This window comes from Leptonychotes weddellii, chromosome 5 (genome assembly GCF_054177405.1).
Source record: "Leptonychotes weddellii isolate Sample4059 chromosome 5, ASM5417740v2, whole genome shotgun sequence".
Taxonomy (NCBI): Eukaryota; Metazoa; Chordata; class Mammalia; order Carnivora; family Phocidae; genus Leptonychotes; species Leptonychotes weddellii.
In genome coordinates this window covers 84992569-85015142 of record NC_138373.1, presented here as the reverse complement: position 1 = coordinate 85015142, position 22574 = coordinate 84992569, and the positions used below count along the sequence as shown (strand labels likewise).

At 34.7% G+C, this 22574-nt stretch overlaps 1 protein-coding gene across 17 annotated transcripts in view; it reads left to right on the top strand.

The window, feature by feature from the left end:
- Positions 1 to 22574, top strand: part of SOX5 (SRY-box transcription factor 5) — a 993366-nt gene that overhangs the window by 747852 nt on the left and 222940 nt on the right. For all 17 annotated transcript variants that reach the window (XM_081821346.1, XM_081821353.1, XM_081821350.1 and 14 more), the window contains one exon: positions 20151 to 20237. In XM_081821346.1, the coding sequence (XP_081677472.1) occupies positions 20151 to 20237 (87 nt within the window). The remainder of the gene's footprint in view (positions 1 to 20150; positions 20238 to 22574) is intronic.

Below are 22574 nucleotides of genomic sequence, written 5' to 3'. Positions count from 1 at the left end.
AATCCAAGTCTTTTGGCAGAGTGAGATGCTCAAACTGGGATGAGCAAGCAGGAACCAACAGAGGGAACAGCAAGCAGGCTCAGATTATGTGTGTCAACTTAGTGCAACTTGTTGAGGGCAGTGACAAACAGAATCATCTGCCTTACCCAAATTGTTAATTTTTGACTTTTCTTTTAATTCCTATTTAAATAAACATAGTTGGATTTAGATGAATTAACTATTTGTGTAAAGTAATTCCAAAGTAAAGGAATGAAGGGCATTTTTTTTTTGCTTTATTCACACAAATACTTGTCACAGTTTTATAGCTCCTTCAGAAAACATATACTTATAGATATTAGTTAAATGTAATTGCAATAAAAAGTTGTGTGTGTATTTGTGTGTATGTGCATACAGAAACTTGGGAACAAAGGCAGATATTATGGTCGCTGGAAATGTCTTTCTGACATAATTGATGTGTCCAGAAGAAGCCAAATCATTCACAAGACAACGAAATCATATGGCTATTAGTTCCCCATAACCTATGCTGTTCTGATTACTTTCGTGATCTATTTAATCAGGGATAACAAGTATAGCCCTGCCTATATAATCACAGTAAAACTCTTTTCACATATAGAATCCATGAGAGAGAATTAAGAAACTTGGATAATGAAAATGTTTCCTTTTATACTCTAATTACAGATAACTTGAAGAATGGTCTTCCCACACATCAGGAATGACTTGCAAATCATACATAACCTTGAGTCATCTTAAAGCAAAGAGGATCTCTAAGAGTCTGGCAGAAATTCATATACTCATTCATTCAACAAATATTTTTTATGTATCTGATATATGCCAAGCTTTTAAGTATAGGAAATGGAGGTACACAGTGAGAAAGACAGATAAGTTCCAAGTTCTCTTAGAGCTTATATTTTAGTGAGAAGGAAGAGAAAAAAAATAATAAATGAATAGATAAGATGATTTCCATGAGAGATAAGTGCTATAAAAAATAAAGGGAGGGCGCCTGGGTGGCTCAGTTGGTTAAGCGACTGCCTTCGGCTCAGGTCATGATCCTCGAGTCCCGGGATCGAGTCCCGCATCGGGCTCCCTGCTCGGCAGGGAGTCTGCTTCTCCCTCTGACCCTCCCCCCTCTCATGTGCTCTCTCTCTCCTCTCATCCTCTCTCTCAAATAAATAAATAAAATCTTTAAAAAAAAATAAAATAAGGGAATTTGATAGAGACTGGAAGTGATAGTAGGGCTATATTGCTTTAGATGGTACGTCAAAGAAGGCCTTTCTGCAAAGGTGAAATATGAGTTCAGGATAAGAGGAGTCAGTCATGTGAAGTTTTGGGGGAAGAGTGACTGAAATAAAGTGAACACAGAACTCAAAGTGGAAACACACAGAAACGAGGGTAGATAGACTTCGCTAGTTGGAGAAATGGCATGATGGCCTCAGTGGCTAGTTAGTACATGTGGGCAGAAGAGCAGCAAACAGCTGGAGAAATAAACATAGGCCAAGGCTTATATAACTCTGTCTGTAGGCCTTGAACAAGGTTTGGATTTTATTCTAAGCACAAATAATCAGGGATACCCTTGAGAACTCAGAAATCATCACCAACAGGAGCTCAGAATGGTATTGTATTATGTGCACTCAGTTCTATTTGCAATATGTCACCTATCGTTATTGTTCATAGTCTGGGTGAGTCGGTATGGGTACTGATTAAGAAAACAAATTTTGAAATTCAACAGATAGGAATTTGAATCCTGGCTTATTTCCTCACTAGGTGTGTGTCCTTAAGAAATGACTTAACCTTTCTAAATCTCAGTTTCCTCTGTAAAAAGGATGACAGTAGTAGTACCTACCTCTGAAGGTTGTTTCAATAATTAAATGACATAATTACATAAACCACAGCACTACACATGATACATGGTAAAGAGTCAATAAATATGAATGATTTCATTATTATTATTCTAACCAAAATAGGGAAGAGAGACAATGCCTAATGTGGCTCTGAACTGTACAATATTAATGATACTTAGAGCGTTTGTTGAATTGATTAGGGATTACAAAGTTGTCTCTTTGGTCTTGTAATTTTTCTCATTTGATAAGCAATATAGATTTTTCATAGCCATTACAAATGCAGAAGCTGTTATAAGAAAAATTCTATTTTGCATACACACAAAAGGAGATAGGTAGGTGAATTTTGCATATTCTAAAAGAGCATCCCACTAGAAAAAATCTTCCTATAAAGTCATAGATTCAGATTAAAGATATATCCCAGAAAAGTTTCTTCTAGTTAAATATATAGCTGTGAAGATGATATAATATTATTTTCTTCATATTTCTCCAGTTAGCTGGTATAATATTTTGGCATTATTATTATTATTACTATTATTATTATTATTATTATTATTTCTTCAAGGAAAATGACCTGAAGAACAAGACTCAGTGTAAGGACAGAGGACTCCTCAATGCAGAATTGCTCTTTTCCTCAGAGTGATAGAATGTGAAGAATTTCTCATCTGCCTTTACTTGATCTTTTTGCTATGCTGATGCTATCAGAGTAGTAATCAAAACATTAATAATTTTCCATGATTTAAAAAAAATTTGGAGAAAAAAAGGAAAAAATATAAATGCTATTTTTCAATGCCAGCCTTTCATATTATCCCAAAATTTGAATGAAATGCATTCAGTAAATATTCTGGCTAATTCCATTTATAATTATTGCCAAAATATTTAAAAGTAGAGTTTCTTTTTTTGCCCTTTTCCCTGCCATTGTCCAGTTACAGGGCCCAGATCAAAGTATCAGTTTGCTGAAGAAAATATATATTTAAACACACAAATAACTTCTTGGGGTCACTAGTTCTAGAATACTGCTGAACAATGAAATTGCTCTGCTTGCAGGTATATTCACAATGGTGGTAGAAGGGAAACATGATGATGTTGATGAAGATGATGAAGTTGCTGATAGCAGCTGTCCTCTATTAAACACTTAATGTGTGTTATACACTGTAACAGTCTTTCTCTTTCTTTCTCTTTCTCACTTTCTTCCTGTAGGGCAAACAGGCATCATAATTTCACTTTTCAAAAGTGAGCAAACTTAAACTGGTTAAATAGCTTGCCTAAGACCACTTGTTAGTAAAGAACAGGGCCAAGATTCATACCTAGTTCTGACTCCGAAGTTTCTTCTTCGGTATTACGTTTGATAAAGTAATGAGGTAGATTTGTTCAGATACCTGCAAATGTAGGTTGATTCTTATTAACATTTTAATGTTTTATATTGATAATTAGGTTTCATAGTGGCTTTCATAGCTGGTAGCTTTGTATCTCCAAAACCTGCCATAATGTAAAAGCTCCACGTTTTTCCCCCCTTTTTTAAAAGATCAGCAACAAGTTCCAACTTAGTGAACGTCCTGGTAACAATGAAAGGGCGGCAGAGTCTTTATATTTACAATTTACTCTTCTGTTTTTCGGAATGGATTCTTTTCCTCTTATCCACACTGCCATTGGATTTGGTGAACTGATTATTCCTAGTTGCAGGTGAGGGTTAAGAAAGTAGGAACTCAACAAATAAGATTAGACTTCTTTATTTGAATAGTCTTTCTGCTACTTTCACTTTGCAAATAGCTAAGCATAGATGTTCGATACGTGAAGATTGGTGTTATTAATAAGCCATTCGAACATATAGACTTCTTGAAGATAATGATTTACTTGAAGAAGCAAAGGTTATTATGAGCTCTGTCACTCACTGAGCTGCTGGAGATGTGGTTATTTGAGCAGTACATTACTCATAAAGATGGAGATGTGAAGAAGAGCAATGATGACAAACACCTAAAAATATTGTATTGAGACACTTTACTTTGAGAAAGTCATTTAATGCCTTCAGTAGCCCTAGATGGTAGGCATATACTAATTCCTGGGGCACAGGAAGCTAGGTAATTTTACAAGATTAGTCTAAGCTTGTAAATGAAGGAGGAAGACTGGCTACAAAAAAGTACCTGCTCTTAGCAACTACAAATAGAATTTCACAAGAGTTAAACAGAATTGTATATAAAGCACTTAAAAGTTAACACCACTTAAAGTCTCAATTAGTAGTTAGTATTACTGTTGTTTAGGTTGTTTCAGTATTATTATTATTATTATTATACATGATTATAAAAAATTTTTATTGTGGGTTTAAAGGGTACTTTTCCTCTTATTTTAATTATACATAAAGAAATACCTCCAAATATTTAAATATGTAAATGATTTTGCATAGTATCAGTCATTCTTATTTCTAGCCAGCTTTTTTATTAAATGTTGATGTGATTTTTATATATTCCAATGCATATCACTTAGATTTCTATAAGGGATCTGTATTATTGATTTTAAAGATAAAAAGCCTCAGTGGAAAAGATAAGCTTACACTGTGTAAAACACCAGTTAACACCAAGCATGGAATAAATAAAAGACCAGAGATCAAGGCATCAAAAAAAAAAAAAAAAAAGCCAACTCCGTCATAACTACCTGATATTTCTACCATTTCCCTTATTCTGTTTATTGAGTTGGAAGGTACTCGTTCAGGAGTTTCAGGTTTTTAGAGATTTAGGAAAAGTACTTGGAATTCTATTTCTATTTTTTTTTTAATTTCCATCATAACCACTTTGTATTAAAAGCAGGCATGCAAATATGCAGAAAAATTGTAGGTCTTCCTGAACTTTGAGACATCCATTTTGGCAAAGGGGGAGGCACACGTTTGGATGAATTTGTGTGTGCCCCTTACATTTGGGTGCTAGTCTGAACTGCCAAACTTCAGAATTTTCACATTTTTAATATACCAAGGTGGGTTCAAACAGCCCATTAGTGTTAAGGCGTATTTTTGAAACTGTTGACATTTGGCTACTGTTCTTTCATCCACTGTTCTGTAGGCTTGACAGAAACTTGGTTTAGCTTGCAGAGAGAAAGTGAAAGACAGAGAAAGGTGTCTATATGAAATGCCCCGGAGAGAAGCAGAACTCCTGTAAGGCAACATGTGGGCATTGAGTGTGACACCGTATTAACCTTTTTAATGGATGTATGTAATAAAGTGACATGTAAATGGAGCACAAGGGGAGATATGACACTGTATCTGGAAAAGGATAAAACAGTTGGTTGAATACTGGGCTATTATAGCAGTTTGCAAACCTTGGATAAACTCAGTCAGCGGTTGTATAATTGGTTATTCAATCCCGACCCTTGTTCACAGCTCAAAGCCAGGAACACTGAGACCTGTTGCCAATTTGAGTGAATATAGTGACTGTACTCGGCCGGGGCCTAACATTGGAGCCAGGCCTTTTCCTGTGGGCTGGTTTCCACCATGTCTGGGACTGGCTCAGTGACAGTGGGTCTTTTGTTGTGAAAGGCTGGCTGGTACTCCCCTCCTTTGCAAAATGTCTAACAGCTACACAAATATAAGAAAATAGGAAAAGGGACTTACTGTAGCTTTTCTCTTAGTAAGTTAATGTGAAGTTATTAGTTTTCCTTTCTTTATTTTTCTTTTCCTTTTTTTTTTTTCTTTGCTCCTTTTTGGGGAAAGTCTGAGTTCAGTAAATCAACTGAAAGAGTGATATAAAAGCCTGCTTCTAGATAAGAATTGAATCTTGGTAGTCCTTGATTGGAATATGATATGTATGGAGAAATTTATAGTAATTGGACTCACAAAAATGGGTTTCTGAATAAGATATTTTTACTGCTCCTCCTTTCTCCTATGAGCATTCATGTACTGAGAAAATTGTTTTTACTGAATATCTCCTCCGTGACTGAAAGATATAGCATGTTTATAAACCTGTTATGTGTTTGGCTTTATGAAACAAGCACCCTACCTTCTCTGCCCAAACACACTGGAGAGAGGCCAACAGACTAACCACTCACTGTTTCTAGTCTAGTAAAATTTGAAAAATAAATCAGTGAAGATTTTGATTTGAGTGTGTGGTGTAAAGAATGCCCAGTCTTCTTACAGTGACCAATTCATAAAGGAATCTGTAACAAGCTTGTAGTATTTGCCAGTTAGGTGCTGCTTACTGATAGGGTGACAGTTCCCAGCTGCAATCAATTATGCTTCCATTATTTCTGTTGTTTAAACATGCCTTGGAATACTAGTTCAGAGCATTTCACAAAGTGTATCTTAGTTCCAAAACAAAGTAAAGAGCATGTTAAAAAAGAAAAAAAAATTAAAAAACCAAATGCATTCTGAATTGTGATTTTTTTTTCCTGAGAGTATTTATAATCTCTTTGCCACCCCTCTCACCTCCCTGATTCCACTTCACACACCCAGCATTTATAAAATCACACACACAACACACAGTGTTTGATTTAATGCTGGGTTGCAATTCAATCAAGAGACTGCTGAGGTCATATAATATAAATGACCACAGTACTTCTTGGCTCAGTTAAAGCCTTGATCATTCAGGGCTTTGTTTTTGTTAATTGAGTAGCCTCCTGCTGGGGGGAGCTCCTAAATATTTTGGACTATATGTCACTAAAAAGAAGTTGGAGACTAGAAGGTAGTGATCTGGAGGGGAGGGGGGGGAAGGAGGTGAGTTTCTGCAGTGGACAAGGGAAAAGGAAAGACGTTGTTCTGAAACCGTGACAGGACAAAGGAAAAAGAAGCAAATTGTTTTTGAATAGAAAATTAATCATTGAAAAGGGACTGGCTATTGTGAGGCAAACATAAAAATAGAGGAGCATTTAACTTGAAATATATGAGAAAAAGCACTATAGAAACTCCAACAGAGGCATTTAATGGAAAATACACCTGGCCATCTCATTATAAGTACATCCCTGGGAGCCAAGTGTTATGAGCATTAGTAAGAAGGTGGTATAAAAAAAAATTGATTATAATCAAGCTTAATGTATTTGAGGCTTAATAAAAGTATTGTATGGCGGTAGTGAGTATCATGGCATAATAGAGACCTCTTAGTATTGGATTGTTCATAAGTTTTGTATTTCATAATGTTGATCTGTGGAGGCCTTTGCTTCCTGATGGGAAAATAGGAAGTTGTATGGGAAAAGAGATCACAGAATTATAGACCGGCCCCTATTAACCCCAGAAAATGCAATTCAACATATATCTTATCATCTTAATCTCCCAAATATTCTTTTAGTTTAGATTATAATGCAATATTGCATGTAACAAACAGATGTCTCCCCTAGGTCACTGTTTGTAATTTAGTAAATTGTAGGTGTCCAACTGGAGAGTCTAGAGCTGCTGGTGAAGAATGAATGTCTGAGATGCCTCATTAATTTAATGTAGGTAAGAGGCTGGTGGGCTTAAAGGATTTGGTAGTAGCCCCATTGAGAACTACCTAAATGTAATTCAAATAGTGTGGAATAAACTTTTTTTTCCTATTATTTTTCCCCTCCATGCTGTGAAATCTCACTGATCATTATTTTTTAGGCACTTAATATGTCACGACGAAAAAAAAAAAAGAACAGAAAGGCTGAAATATGTATGAAAACAAAAGTTTCGATTAAACTTAAATCAAGTATTTTTTAAAGGTGTTGGTTTTTAATTTTTATACAGCTCTATTTGGCACAGAACTCTTTACATGTTTTGAGATTTGGCTTCGATGCTTTATAATTTTGAGGGTGCTGTGCTATAATCTGAACAACTTGCTGAGAAGAAAAGAGAGAAATAAATAACCCAGGTTTTACATCTTGAACTCTGGACCAGAATAATAAATCGACACCTAGTGTATAATTGGGAAACTTGTTAGATTATGTATCTACTTTAATGTAATTTATAAATTTTGGAAGTATTCTTATAAAGAATTTAATCCCCTCATCAAACAAAGTAATTTCTCTCTCATTCTTTGGTAGCTGCCATGGAGCAATGATGTTTTTCCTTTCTCTCTTTAGAAATGGAACACTTTATTTTTTTTTAAATTTCATGAACATAAATGTTAAGTAGATAATGCACCTTTTAACATTAACCTGTTGGAAATAATAAAGATCAGTTTTGATGATTACAAATTTTTTGCAAACACAAGTTTAGTTTACCAGATTTCTTGCAATAAATTATTTGCCTTCTGCAAATAGGATTATAGACAGCTACAATACTTAGAATGATTTATTTGTCATGCTTGTAGTTTAACTGAAGATCTCAACTACTCTTATTGGAACACTTTTAATTCATAAAAATGATTAAATATGTGTTTCTAATTTATTATCATTGTTCACAGTGTTTTATGTGAATCTTCCTCCTAGAGGAATTACAAGATTTTTCCAAATAGTTGAGGGCAGTGAAGCCTTTTTGTAACCATCTTCAGGAGTCATCCCAGTGTTCACTTTAGGTGGGAGATTTAATGTCCTGTAATAGAGACCCTGTGGGGCTTAAACATACTCTGCACCTTTTTGTGAGAACTGAGATAGCAGCTTCCTGGGGTTTTCATGTCCCTCAGGGAAAATTCCCAGAGATATGAACATTTTTGAATTTCTGACATGTGCAACACAGACTTTTGTGGCTTTTGAAAGACCATTCCCAAGTTTGTAAAAACTTGCTCTCTGACTCTAAGGTCAGAAAATTGGGTGGTCTGTCACTTTACTGGATTCATCCATCCTTTGGGAATGAAATATTGACCTATTTTTTTTTTTTATTTTTTAATTGCTGACATTTCATTGTACTTCACCAAAATCCCTAGGCTGTTATAAATAAGTTTTTTTCCCCTACCTTTCTTAATTTTATTCTATTAAATAAGTGAGTCATTAAGAAAGCATGAGGTACACATCATAGTGTGGTGAACATCCCTTGAGCCCTTCCCACCCCCACCTGCTTTTTCTTTTCGGGTACATTTCTGATGAGATATCTACAAGATAATTTAATATCATAAATTTGATATTAAATATATGTATATGTTAAAGAGAAAGATTTAAGGAATATATATCTCTATCTATTATTTATTACATACATGGGAGTTAAGTTGTTCAATGATTACTTCAGGAAAGCTAAACACAAGAGAAAGAAGGGATATTCAGCAGACCTCCCTTTCCTATTCTCTTCTCTCTCCCTGGATATTTCTCTGTCCTTTCAAATGTTTTCCTCTCAGTTATTAGATTTGAGACATGATTCTATAGATGCTATAGGTTGATGTTTTTAAGAGTATAAAAAAAAAGGGTGCCTGGGTGGCTCAGTTGGTTAAGCGTCTGCCTTCAGCTTGGTTCATGATCCCAGGGTCCTGGGATCAAGCCTCACATCAGGCTCCCTGCTCAGCAGGGAGTCTGCTTCTCCCTCTTCCTCTGCTGCTCCCCCTACTTGACTCTCTCTCTCTGTCGAATAAATAAATAAAATCTAAAAAAAGAATATAGAAAAATAAGCAGCAATGCTTCTGTGCTATAAAAATTCCTATTAATTATATTCAAGGTAGAGATTATTTTCCTTTCTACCATTAACATCCTTTCCAGTATTAATAATTCGTTGTCCTCCCATTCCTTTAAATGAATAATCAGGATATTATCCCACTCATTCTTCTCTGATTTACCATATTGCTTGCAATGTTATTCCACTGTTCTTCTCTGAACCTTAGTTCTCAACTGTGAAAAGAGGATGCCCTTGTCATTTAGTTGACATCTTAGGAGCTTCTCTTTTTTCTTTGCTGTTTACATAAACATAGATACCTCTCATATTATGTGTGTAGTACATTACTTTGAAGAATATACATACATGAATATACATGTGGTCATATGATTAATGGTCCCTTGTTTAAGATTTTTAAACAAAATTTTTGTTCCCAATACTCCAGTAATAATAATTCTCTATTTTCCCCCTTTTTAATAAATAAAACATATATTAGCTCCTGGTAGTTCATTATTGCATTTTACTGTGACTTTTTTTCCCCTTTGAATTACTATATCTCATTGAGTTGTATAATAGAAAACTATTGGAATGTATTTGAATTTTTTTTGTTGATGATATTTAAATTATTATTACTCAAATGACACTGTGATGTTGGTAAAATTCTTTTACCTTTTCATAAGAAGAATTCAATATATTCTACTTCACGTCTTAACCGCTTGAAAAAAGTTTTCAAGTTTCTGAAAATGTAGTAGAATGTCTTTATCCATATTGTTATACCCCAAATCAGTGTTTCCTCATCAAAAAAATTACCTCAGGTATTTGGGAATTGCAGATTCCTGGGACTCAACCAAGGCATAAAGAGCCAGACTCTCCCAGTGGCCCTGGAATTTTGCACTTAAAGAAGTTTCCCTATGAGATGAACTTCAAGTGGATAGGATCCACTTCTGTTTTGCTCCTGTTAATATCCCCATGCCTGCAAAAATATATAGTACCTATTCTTTGTTGAAATAATCCATTCTACTATTCTTATCCATATACTTATCTTTTAATTTAACTTTATATTGATAGTGTGACTTAATTCATATTATTTTCCTAATTACAGACAAGATGAGAAATTGGCCCTATTTTTGGAAAGTATTGCTTAGTAGATTTTTTTTATAGCTGCTTTGATTGATAAACAGTAGACTATTTTTGAACTCTTTATGGTAATACTGCAAAAGTAGCATTTAGGAAAAAGTCTCTCAGCACATTTTATTTACCATGTAATAATTAAAATAAGGCATGTTCTCTTTGTTTTTACTTCAATAAATGAAACAATAAAAGAGAAACTCAGTGACACCCTAGCAATTTGAGTCAAACATTTAGTGTCTGGTCGCTGTTAGTCTATCCATCTTTCCCAGGAGATAGTGAATTTCTTGAGGTGCGGAGGCCATGTCTTAGTGCCTATCACCCTGCCACAGTAGCAGCTTAATAATGATTGTTAAGTAAATGAATAAATAAATGGATAGAGTCTAACGTCTCCTGATCTTCTTGTGTATGTACGTGCGTGAGCTGTGCAAAATAATGAAAAGGGAAGTATCCGATTTTTTAAAAGTAGTCTGATAGCTCTAATAGTACATCATGCCACTAAAAGCAAAGACAATCATTTTGTACATTCATTAAGTTAAGAAATTAAATGAATATACCGATGGATTCTCCATGCCCAATTTTATACCCACTGACTTTAACATTGAGAATGCTAAATCTCTGGTGATACAGGAAAAGTGAAAAACAAACTATGCTTTTCTCTTTTTCTATTTATCCAGACTTTTTTCTTTTTTGTGTGCTTCCTTTTTATCTTTTTTTTTCCCACTCATTCTTCCTTAAATGAAAATGCTTCTTAAAGAGAACTCTTACAGGTTGATTTTGTTTGGCTCTTCTGCATTTGGTGGGGTGGGGATGGGGGGGTCACGGCATATCATACCTAACACAGGACTGTAGCTTTCGTTGTTGATGTGTCTAAGCTTGTGAACATTAAATGCCATTTTGGAAATACAAGTATTGTATTTTCTCATCTAAAATTACTCTAAAAATGACACGATCCAAATCCATGAAAGGTTATGAGAGACCAAATATAACAAGTTGTTAAGGCAGATGGACTACTTTGGTTGAGAAGGATATGTGCAAATTTAGATATATGATTTTAAGCAAATCAGGGGATATTTTTCTTAATTTTAAAATCTGATGCTATGTATTAGAACATAAAAAAATAATTTGAATTGTAAGTAGCTTTTCAGCTCAACTGTTCAACTATACCTGCATATCACAATCTCTAATTTATCATATGAATCATGTCAGTTTTTATTGTTCATATCTTTTCAGGCATCTGGCAAGCTGAGATTGTGATTTGTTTTCACATATGTTGTGATAGAGAAGATTCAGGATGTGTAGTGGTTTAGCATCAGGCTGTATGCGCTTTAATTCTCACTTCCAGTGGTAAAACATTCTGTCATATTTTTAAAGTATTGGAATCTTATTCTAATGTATGTTCAGTGGTTTTCTATTTCTCTGCTTTTTGTATCTCCTTTATCTTCCCTACCACCCACTTTCACAATTTTAAACAACAACAACAACAGAATTGTACAAATACGATCAGTAATTTTCATTTTCATCATGGTCTTAGATATCTAATTAAATGGATGATTATGTGAATACACTCTTTTATAGTAGGATAATTGCTTCATTTATAATTCAAATACATATTTAGGTAATTCTTTTCTTAAATATATCAGTAGGCATATGTAATTTGCTTAGAACTATGCATTCTTATCTTTACTAAACTGCTATATGTTTAAGCTATCTTAAACTCCTGTTTGTAAATTTGTCTTGTGAAACGAAGACTTTGTGTTAAATATGCCTGACTCTCATGTACCTTTTGCTATGACTTAGTTCTTATGGTTTGTCTTCTATTTTTCTTTCTTCCTCTATCTCACATATCCACAGTTGAGAAAATAGTATTTCATATAAAACATATGGAGAGTAAGTTTTATTGTAATTGATGTCTAAGAAAGTTGGTTATTCGATGAATAAAATAAAAAGACATAGTCATGAAAAACTTTTTGGGAAATGCTTTAACTTTTTGAAGTTGACTATTACTGATACAATCATGAACATCTTCCTCCCGAATTTCTTTCTATCACATTATTTATGCTTTTCTATTCTACCCCTCTTGCCTTAGCAACCCCTTTGCTTCCTCCTACTCTCCATTGTCACCCCTCTTATTGTAACAAATGACTACAACTTAATTCATGTTTCCCCACCCACACTTTGCTGACATCATAAATTATTTGGATACAAATGGGCAATATTCATTAGCTGTGCACTTTGCCGAAAGAGCCTTACACAGGAGTGCTGCACTCTCTCATTTTTATTAAAAGTTAAAATGCTCTTGCTATCATGGGGTTGGGGTGAGTTAGCCATGATAGAGGACAGGGCTACAGTGCTAATAAATAAAAATAATAACTATTACCGCTGGTTGAGTGACCCTGGGAAAAGAGCACTACAATGCTATTTGTTGTTCTCTTTCACTTGTCAACAGCACTGGCTTGAAAGCTTTAGCCATTGTTGAGGATGTAATAGAGCCTACGGAGAATAAGAGAGACAACTGTCCAAAAAAATAAAAAAATCATGCAAAGATTAGTTGAGTATTTTTGTGTATCTGTGCTGTTTTGGGACAGTTCATACATTAACCTCATGGAAGTGACAACTATCCTTGTCCCTCATGATACTACGCCTTTTTCTCTATCATCTTTATTGGCATGAACCAACTAAAAAATTCATAGGGATGGTAGATAATCATGAAACTAAGGGTTGTGGGTCATTACCATAGACAACCATCATCCTTTGATGAGGTTTTTGAATTCTGGGTTGTTTTAGTGATGGGCACAGTGAAGCATGTGCATATATATTTCATTTCATTTTTGAAACAGTTCTTTTGGGTTGTCGTATATTAAGTTGCAGTTGTAATGTTAGTAACATTTTTGAGTGTTACTGTGTGCCCCATAGTGTTTTAAGAGCTTTATATAAATTATCTCACTTATTTTGACAATCGTATGTGGTCAGTACAGTTATTATTCCCATTTACAGATGAGTCAGTTGAAGCATAGCGAGGTTAAACTACTTGCCAGAGGTCACAAAACTAGTAAGTGATGGTGTCTGGTTGTATGACATCAAGGCTTTTTTAATGTTCAATAGCACAACATTAGTGAGATTTTGTGCATGAGGGATACCTCTTTGCAACTCTTTTTTGAAATGCTTCCCCCAAATTACTTAATGTTATTTTTGCCGGCCTCTAATTTTTGAAACAAGGACAAAACAAAGTGTTGCATGAAAATATACTTAACTTGGGGCACCTGGGTGGCTCAGATGGTTAAGCATCTGCCTTCAGCTCAGGTCATGATCCCGGGGTCCTGGGATTGAGCCCCGCATCTGGCTCCCTGCTCTGCGGAGAGCCTGCTTCTCCCTCTCCTTCTACTGCTTCCCTTGCTTCTGCTCTCACTCTCTCTGTAAAATAAATAAATAAAATCCTTAAAAAAAAAAGAAAAGAAAATATACTTAACTTTCTGAGTGATAGAGTAGATAAAACAATATAGCTTCCTAAGTGTCTCTTTTAATGATTTTTTTTTTTTAATGTAAAACATATAGAGCCATCTTGTGAGGAGTAAACCCAAGGTTATTGAAATGTAGCAATTATATCATATTGATTATGGCATGTTTAATCATGTGATGAAGAAATATTCTTTTAAAATGTGGTATAAGATTGAATATAATTGGGCAGGTGTGTTAATAGTTTCAGCTTGTGCAACGAGAAAATTCAAGCTTGTAAGTATTGATTTAAATTTTGCAATATTCCAAAAACTGATTGCACATTAAACATTTTAAAACTTGAGTCAGCAGGCCAAATTTTTTTTTTCCTTTCTGTTAACAAGCTCTTATTAACTTTCAAGTGGAAACAAACAAGTATTTTGGCACCACTAAAAGTAAAGTATTTGTAGAGCTTAATTCACTTTAGGATAATTACATATAAAAATGAGGCTTATTGAAATTCTAATGCTTTGGAATTTCAGATGTGTTTCTCTTGTGTGTTGTGGTATGTATTATTTTTTAATGTTTCCTAGAAGAACTTGACATTTTCCGTGGCAGACTAGCTGCAGTGCTTGGCTAATGGGAATGTTACAAGGCCCCGTGGTCTTCAGTGGACAAATAACTTTCCAGATATATAAAAGTTTTACATTACTTCCATTACATTGTTTAGTATTTGCCCCAAAATGCTGTCTAGGCCTGTGCATATTGTCAACATGAATTAAACTCTTACAGATATATGATTTCTAGAGTTAGCCCAATCTTCCCCCTCAAAAATAATCTTATTATCAGTAATTGAATAATTAAATAGCAAGCATTGAATTGTAATTAGCTTTTTGAAGAAAAATATATTTGGCCAAGTGTTCTAACTTGTGTTTATTCTTTAGCTTTATGTTGGCCATCAAGTGAAAGCTTGCAAGGGGAGAATATTGAGTTAACAATACCTAATTCAAACAGAGCTCAGTCGCCCAGATCAACTCTCATATAATAATTGTTTAAAACTAGATGAGGCGAATAAAACTGGACTAACATTTCATTTTTGACAAGTTTGACTATTAAAAGAACTTGTTATTGTGTGTGGCATATCGAAAAGAACACTGAACTAGGAGTTAGGCTTCAGGTCCTACCTTTATCATTAATTAGATTTATGATTTTAGTCATATTTTAACCTTAGTTTACAATTTCAGTCTGTAAAATGCAGAATTTGTTCTAGACTATTTATTACCCAAATTGTATTGAGCAAAACAGTCATCTCCCAACACTGATTTCCTTGGTCAGATATTTAAATTACACTATATAATCCACAATTCACTTAAAGATTGACAGTCTCTTAGCCCTTAAATAGATCTAAATCTTGTAGAAATGAAATGTAAATTTGTGGAATGTAATGAGATTGACATGACAATGGAATGCTTATTTCGTTTGTTTTGGTTTTAAGTAACCAATTTGTGTTCCGTTTATGTCGTGTGTTTTATTTAATAAATTACTTTTATGAAATGCCTATCTAAATAATATCTAAAGATCCATGCAGGTTTAAAATTCTGATTCTACGATGTGAATAATCCACATAATGTCACTTTAACTTCTTGACTTTGAAGAGGTATTGCTATATTTTTTGAAGTTTAGACATACTGCTGTTCCTTCCAGAAGACAACTCCCATCCCTAAACATGCACCCTATCACATGTCACGAATAACACAGCTTAGGTTAAGCTACAAAATTAAAGTATAAACTGTGGTAGATTTGGTAAGACCTAACTCTGGGGACTTTGTTTAAAAAAAGTCAAATATTACACATACATGTTTTTTGCTTGTTCGATTTTTCAATGAGCTCTGCCACTGCAGATCAAGGGAGATTAAGGGAAAAAACCTACATAAACACAAAGCAAAAACCTGAGCTTGTGTGTAAAGCTACTGCACTGGAGCGAATGTGGTTTAACTCTTGGCACTGGCAGCTTGTTGGAGAATTACAATATGTTGGCATGAGTCTCTAGGTCTCATTGTTCCAGATGAGGGAGTCAGTCTTAAGAGTGTTTGGCACTGAAGGGAAAAAGGAGTGAGAGTTATAGGGAATGAACAGGCCCTAAAGAGGCAGGATGCTGTTGTAACAATGGCTGGCACAGTTGGGGGGGCCATTCACTGGTGGGGATTGCCATAGGCATTGATGTGAAGAAACATATGTGAGCAAAAGAGGCGAGGGTGAGGAAGGAAAATCAAGCAAACATATCAAAAGGGTCCTGATGGCAGAAAGAGACAAAAGTAATCCAATTAGAGTCATCTTAATATTAATGGATTGACTGATAAGGATATCTGTCATCACCCTCTAATTTATCTTATAGCTTATTTCTTACCATTTATTTTATTTTTTTTTAATTTTAAAATATGTACGTATTTATATTTCCCCTAAAGACACAGATCCCTGAATTAAAAGGCCCTGGTTCTGTATTCCCTCTGTTCTACTCTCTGGCTAAGTGATGCTGGGTAAAGCATCTTTCTGAGCCTTAGTTTTCTCATCTGCAAAATGGTGTAATAACAATGCATACCATTGACAATGCTGTTGCATCTGACAGCATTATATAAACTGAAATGCTATGCAAAAATAAGAGCTACTGTTACCTCTCTCACTTATTTTAATATAGGGAGCACTAATTTTTATTTTGACAGCAATTGCGATACTTCAATGTTGGAGAGAAGTAACTCTCAGGAGAATCTTTAAAGGTGCTTATAGTAAAACTGTGGCATATCTTAATGTGAAAATGATGGATAATCCAGAATTTGAACTTTTGGAAAATAAGTATGTCCACAAACATACTATATGTACTCACAGTATAAAATACAATTCTACACATATTTTAAAAAATCACATCTCATTTTAGAAAATGGAATATTTAATAGATAACTACTATATTTTTTAGTCCATAAACACTGAAGCAACACTTACATAATTGTGTCAAATTTCACCTTAATCACATTCACACATTTAATGAACAGGTGTATTATAAATATTGGGATTTTGCCATTTGGTCTTTTACAGTTCTAGTCATTTATATTCTCTGGGTTCTTTACCATCTTCAGAGAAATTCAGTCATTAGTACCCATGCATCCACTGTGTTCATTATGACCATTGTGAACTCATCATTAACTGTCTTCATTAACATCCACGGTGAAATCATTTCTTAACCACCTCTTCATGAATGACCAGTGGAGACAAGCTACAACAGTAGCCGTTGGAGGAATACTGGACGTGGATTTGCTTAAAGCTCTTTATTTTATAGTATTTCAGATAGAGAGGTGAAGTGGGTGAAATGATACACTTTTGGTCCCCCTGACTTTGGGATCCAGTAGGTTGAACTTAGCTCCCTATGGGCAACTTCTCAAAATAATCTTCTGAATTAGATATTGGTGCCTTTGTTTACCACTTAAGAAACCAAAGCTTAGGGAAATATCTAATTCAGAAGATTATTATGAGAAGTTTGAGATACCACATGTAAAGGACCTGGTACACTGCTTAGCACTTAGCCCTCAAAATAGTAGCTGTCATTATCATTTCATTGTTGACAAGAGAGTTTGGAATTTGTAGGCAAAAAACAGAACAAAACAAAACAAAAAACAAAACCTTACTTCAAAAAATCAACTCTGCCCATTACATTTTGTGAGACCTCAGACAAGTCCTGTTTTTTTCTTTTTGCTTTTGTTTTTAACCTGTGTGATGGATATAATAACACAATCTGAGCCTTCAGGTTTTTGCTATGATTAAATGAGAGAATACAGACAGGTAAAAGCATCTAACATAATTCCTGGCACATAGGCTGCTCAATAAATGTTTACTGAATCTGAATTTAAAATATATACATCACCCAAATTGCAAATATTAGTGTCTGTATTCATCCGCAGACATGACATCCCCGAGTTAGATATGTTTCTGATTTTACATCTTCCAAATTATTTGGTCTTAAAGAAGTTATTATATATATATATATATATATATATATGTCAGGTATTTGAAAAAAAAAAAGTGGCTCTGTATAGGAGCCTTCTATCTTTATGTAAGTTAATAAAGAGGCTAGGAATGTTCTGCAGGTTTCAGAAATCTGGCGGCTGTTACTTTAACTCTGCAACTTAGACAGAAGACTTCTGTTTCTTTATGAGCACACTACAGTGAATATTTTGTCTAGCTGCAGGGGAAAAGCTTTGTCATGGACTTTGCAGACAATAGCCTTAAAAGTAAAATGGTCTGCTTTTGGTGCCGGGAGGTTCAGGGGCCTATTGTTAGTGCACAATGGATTTCTATTGCTGCATTCCTGCTTTGCAAAGGTTTGTTAGCTTTTAATGACTGACAGTACTCTATTGCAAATACCGTATTGACTGTACCCTGTTTACACGCTACTCAAGAATTTTTGTGGAGTGCTGGAAAAAAGAAACAGTGGTGTTTGTTTGACCTACTCTGATAAGGTTTAAAAAATGATTTCGCTCATGAAGTGCTTACTGGGAATGTAGAAACATTGGAAATCCGTGCAGAAGTATTTTAAAGTTACTTTGAAAGCCTCAATGAACAGAAATATTGATTACAGTACGAAGAGATTTAAGCCGTTTTATTACTCAGAATTGTCATTACCATTTTCAAAACCACTATGGTACAGAAAGAGGGATATTTGAAGAAAAAGTAAAAGCAATTTCTTAGGATCTGTCTTCCTTAAAATGTAAGAAGTGGAGATACCTTGTTACAAAGGAAAAAAAAATACAACTTACACATTCCGTAGTAAATTCCACAGTAAATGTGTACACAGTAATTGTGGTAGGTGTGTGTGTGTGTGTGTGTGTGTATGCACCATATGTATAGACCATAGACTATGTAAAGCAGTAATCATACAGATTCACTATTTTATTTTCCAGAAGTTTTTGACATCTGGGGAAAAAAAAAAAAAAGCGTTCCATATTGTCACAGTTTTTCCAAGGAAATTTCACCTCTACTTTTTTGAAAACTCCACACGGGCTTTGTGACTCTGACAGTCAATGGCTGTAAGATGGAGGCCTGAGAGAAGTAGATAGCATTAGCCAAAGATGATGATGACGCCTTAAAATGCATTTTACTGTGGGGAAAATGAACCAGTTTCTAATAATCTTATGGTCTCTAGGCCAGACGGTTCCTTTGATAAGTTAACATGTACTCCCTTTATGCTCCTAGTAGGGGGTAAACAAATGTCTGAACAAACACAAATACACATAAACACCAATGTGGAGAATGGCAGTGTATGTCTTAGATCCAGATACTAAGTGTGGGTATTGTTATTTAGATGGAGCATACTGGGACACTTATCTTTTAGTACACTCCATTTTCTAACTGAATGCAGTGCTAATCGTGGGATTGAAAGCCATTGTAATTGTGTACCCATCTAAATGCTGACAAGAATATACAATTACATTGTTTGGAATTGAGTTTAATGTTTGGGAGTTTTATTAGCATTTATGTTTACTTATACATTAAAATTCAACACAAAAGAAGAGGTCAAAAACCATGTGATATATAGAAGCAAATATCAGACTAAAGCATAACCTTGCTCTTTAAAATATATGTGCCCTGTCTCAATACTGGGCATTTTAAAAGAATGTGAGACAAATCTGAAATAAGCAAATAATAGGTTTCCATTATAGGCATTACTCACTTTTCTAGATTTTGCAATCTTTGTAAAGCTTCTTTTATACCAACTTTTTTTTTTTTAGTGTTCACATTCACAGTACTGGCAAATCTTTCCACAGTGTGCTTACCACCATACGATGTTAAACACATATTATAAAGTGGATGTAATTGTAAACACACAGAGGGATATAATTACATGTAGCAGATTTAAGAGCTAATTCTTTGCCTTTTTTTTTGCTCTGCATTTTATCAACATAATTATTTTTTGACTGCAGACTAACACCCTGAAATTGACAAGCATCTATTATAGCAGGAATTTGTTCACCAAATTGAAAAACAATGAACTGCAGGTTTATATGTACCCATTGTCATAAAGAATTAGTACGGCTTTGTTCCGCAAGAAGAAAAAGCTAATGATTTTGAAACAGCAGGTGACAAAACACATTCTTCTCCCCACCCCCCCTCCGTTATCAGTTTGTTGATGAAGTCATTATGAACTGGGGCCCGGATAGGGATGGCCTTATTTTTAGCAGATAGACTTTTAATGAGCTGCATTGTAAAGATAGTCGTGTTGATTTGCTTACATTTTTTTTTTCTTTACTTAGAAACCCCCAGTATTGAAAAGCTACTCTCAAAGGACTGGAAAGACAAACTTCTTGCAATGGGATCAGGGAACTTTGGTGAAATAAAAGGTAATATATTTGCAATTATTTTGATCTAAAATGTACGAAAATGAAGTTTATATTTTGAAATATAACAGTGATACAGTGCTTCTCCCCCCATCCCCTCCTGCCTCATGTATTCTCTGTCTTTGGTGTTTCTTCCTTCTAGCTTGAAAGTGGATGTGTCAGGGTTCTTATTTTCTCTTTGTTTGTGCCTTATTAGATAAATGGAATGTCATTTTAACAGAATAACCCCACTGTATCTTCAAAAGGCTTTGGTTTTCATCATTTAAAAAAAAAATTCAAATGATTTACCTTGTAAGTAGGAATGTATTTACATCAGGGTTAAAAACTGCCTATTATGATGATTTTATACATTCTACATATTAGAAGTGTGAACAAAATGTACATAATCTACATTTAAAACCAGAAATGATGAATGCAGAAAGCTTAATAAAGGTTGTTTTTCACTAATGAGAGCAATATTTTTGGTTTGGTTTTATTTGAATCAGACATTACAAACAACTAAGAGAAAAAGTCTGTATGGACTTCATGATACTGAATATTCATATCTTAATAAACTTTTACTAATAACAGTGGGAGAGGGCTTAATTTCTCATATAAAAATAGAATCAAATGGTCATTTCAGTTAATTTTAATGTGTGTTTTCTCAAAGCCTAGTAGGCAGTCTATGGTTTTCTATTTGTTGCCAATAGCACACTTGATTCTGAGTTCTAAAGAATTAATTTTGAGAAAAAAATACTACTTATTCATCAATATTAAAATATTTCGTTATATATTACTCTATATTTTTTGGTAGAAGCTGAATATATTTAAAATATCACCAGATTTATATTAATATACATGTAGAAATATGTGTATAAATAACTTTTTTGCATATGTATGTATGCGCACATGTTCTCCCAATGAAAAAGGCAATTGTCTTTCTTATGGCTCTGCTACACTGGAGCATCCTAAAGAAAGGCAGGACACTAGCATCTCAGCATTTGGAAACTTCCAGGAAATGCTGGACTGAATATTTCACTTTTCATCCATTCTACTTGAAGTTTACATATATTCAGGTTATGATTAAGTAGACCTTGATGGTGAGAGAAAGAATGGGTGCTAATCAACACATTCAGTAACCAAAATCTATAATGGAATCAAATTCAAACAGATAATAATTTGTATGTCTTAAAGAGCTTGAAGACCAAGTTTAAAGAGAACAGAGAAATCTCTCTTCCAAGGCAGCAGATCCTTTATATTATTATGTTGGATTTTTAACCCATTTGCACCCGCGGTAGAGGATGTGTTCTCTCCAAGGTTCTTTATTCTCCTCTGACCTGAGTGAAAACTGAGAGTAGAACAGAGAAGACCGCCTGTTCCAAGCCTTGTGATCTCATTCCATTGGAGGACAAACATTTTTCCCTCCCTCGTTTTCTTCACAAGTCAGACTTAAAAGCCGCCACGGCAGTGATGATAAGCTTGGAGGAAAGCAGCTCCGCTCTCCTTTCAGGCTTGCCTGTGGGGTTAGTTCAGGAAGCTGTAGTACAGTCAAAAGAAGTTCCGTCTTTAATTTTGAGTTTTTTAAGCTTCACATTCAGAGCATAAGTTTGGTGATTGTCCTCTGGTTCTATTCAAAAAAGCTGTTTTCTGATGCATTTAAAAGGCAACTGTGGATCTTTCTTTGGTTGGGGGCATGGTTATTAGGTGCTTGGATAGGTTTGGCAGAAAACTGGGAAAATAGCGCTGGCTTACTTTTCCTACTGACTGCCCGTGACAGTTGCAATTACTCTCCATTGTTCATAGGTGGCTAGAAAGTGGAAAGGATACAATAGTGTGTAGCCCTCTGGGGGTAAATGAATTTGACTTAATGCTTCTTGGGGGGTCAGACACTACGATTATGCCATGCCCAGGAATGTGGTTTTCATGCCACCTTAGAAGAAGGTGTGTGGGAACAATGGCTTAGCTGTTTGGCAGGTTTGTTTTTTTTTTTTTTTTATGAAGCAAATAAAGGTGTAAGTCTCGTGTATGTGCGCACTGTTTTGGGTTGAGGTAGGCAAGAATAAGTGTGAGCTTTTCTTTATCTGCAAATATGAACTCATTCAACTATTAGATGATTAGCGATAATCGAGAATAATATATTTAATACACTCTTTGCATATGTTAGCACAGGTACTGCCTTTACAGTATTAACCAAGTCTTGTCAACTGAAACTTTTCTCCTCTGTTTACACTGGTCAGTTTTCATTTAACTTTTTTTTTTTTTTAAGATTTTATTTATTTATTTGACAGAGAGAGACATAGTGAGAGCAGGAACACAAGCAGGGGGAGTGGGAGAGGGAGAGGCAGGCTTCCCGCGGAGCAG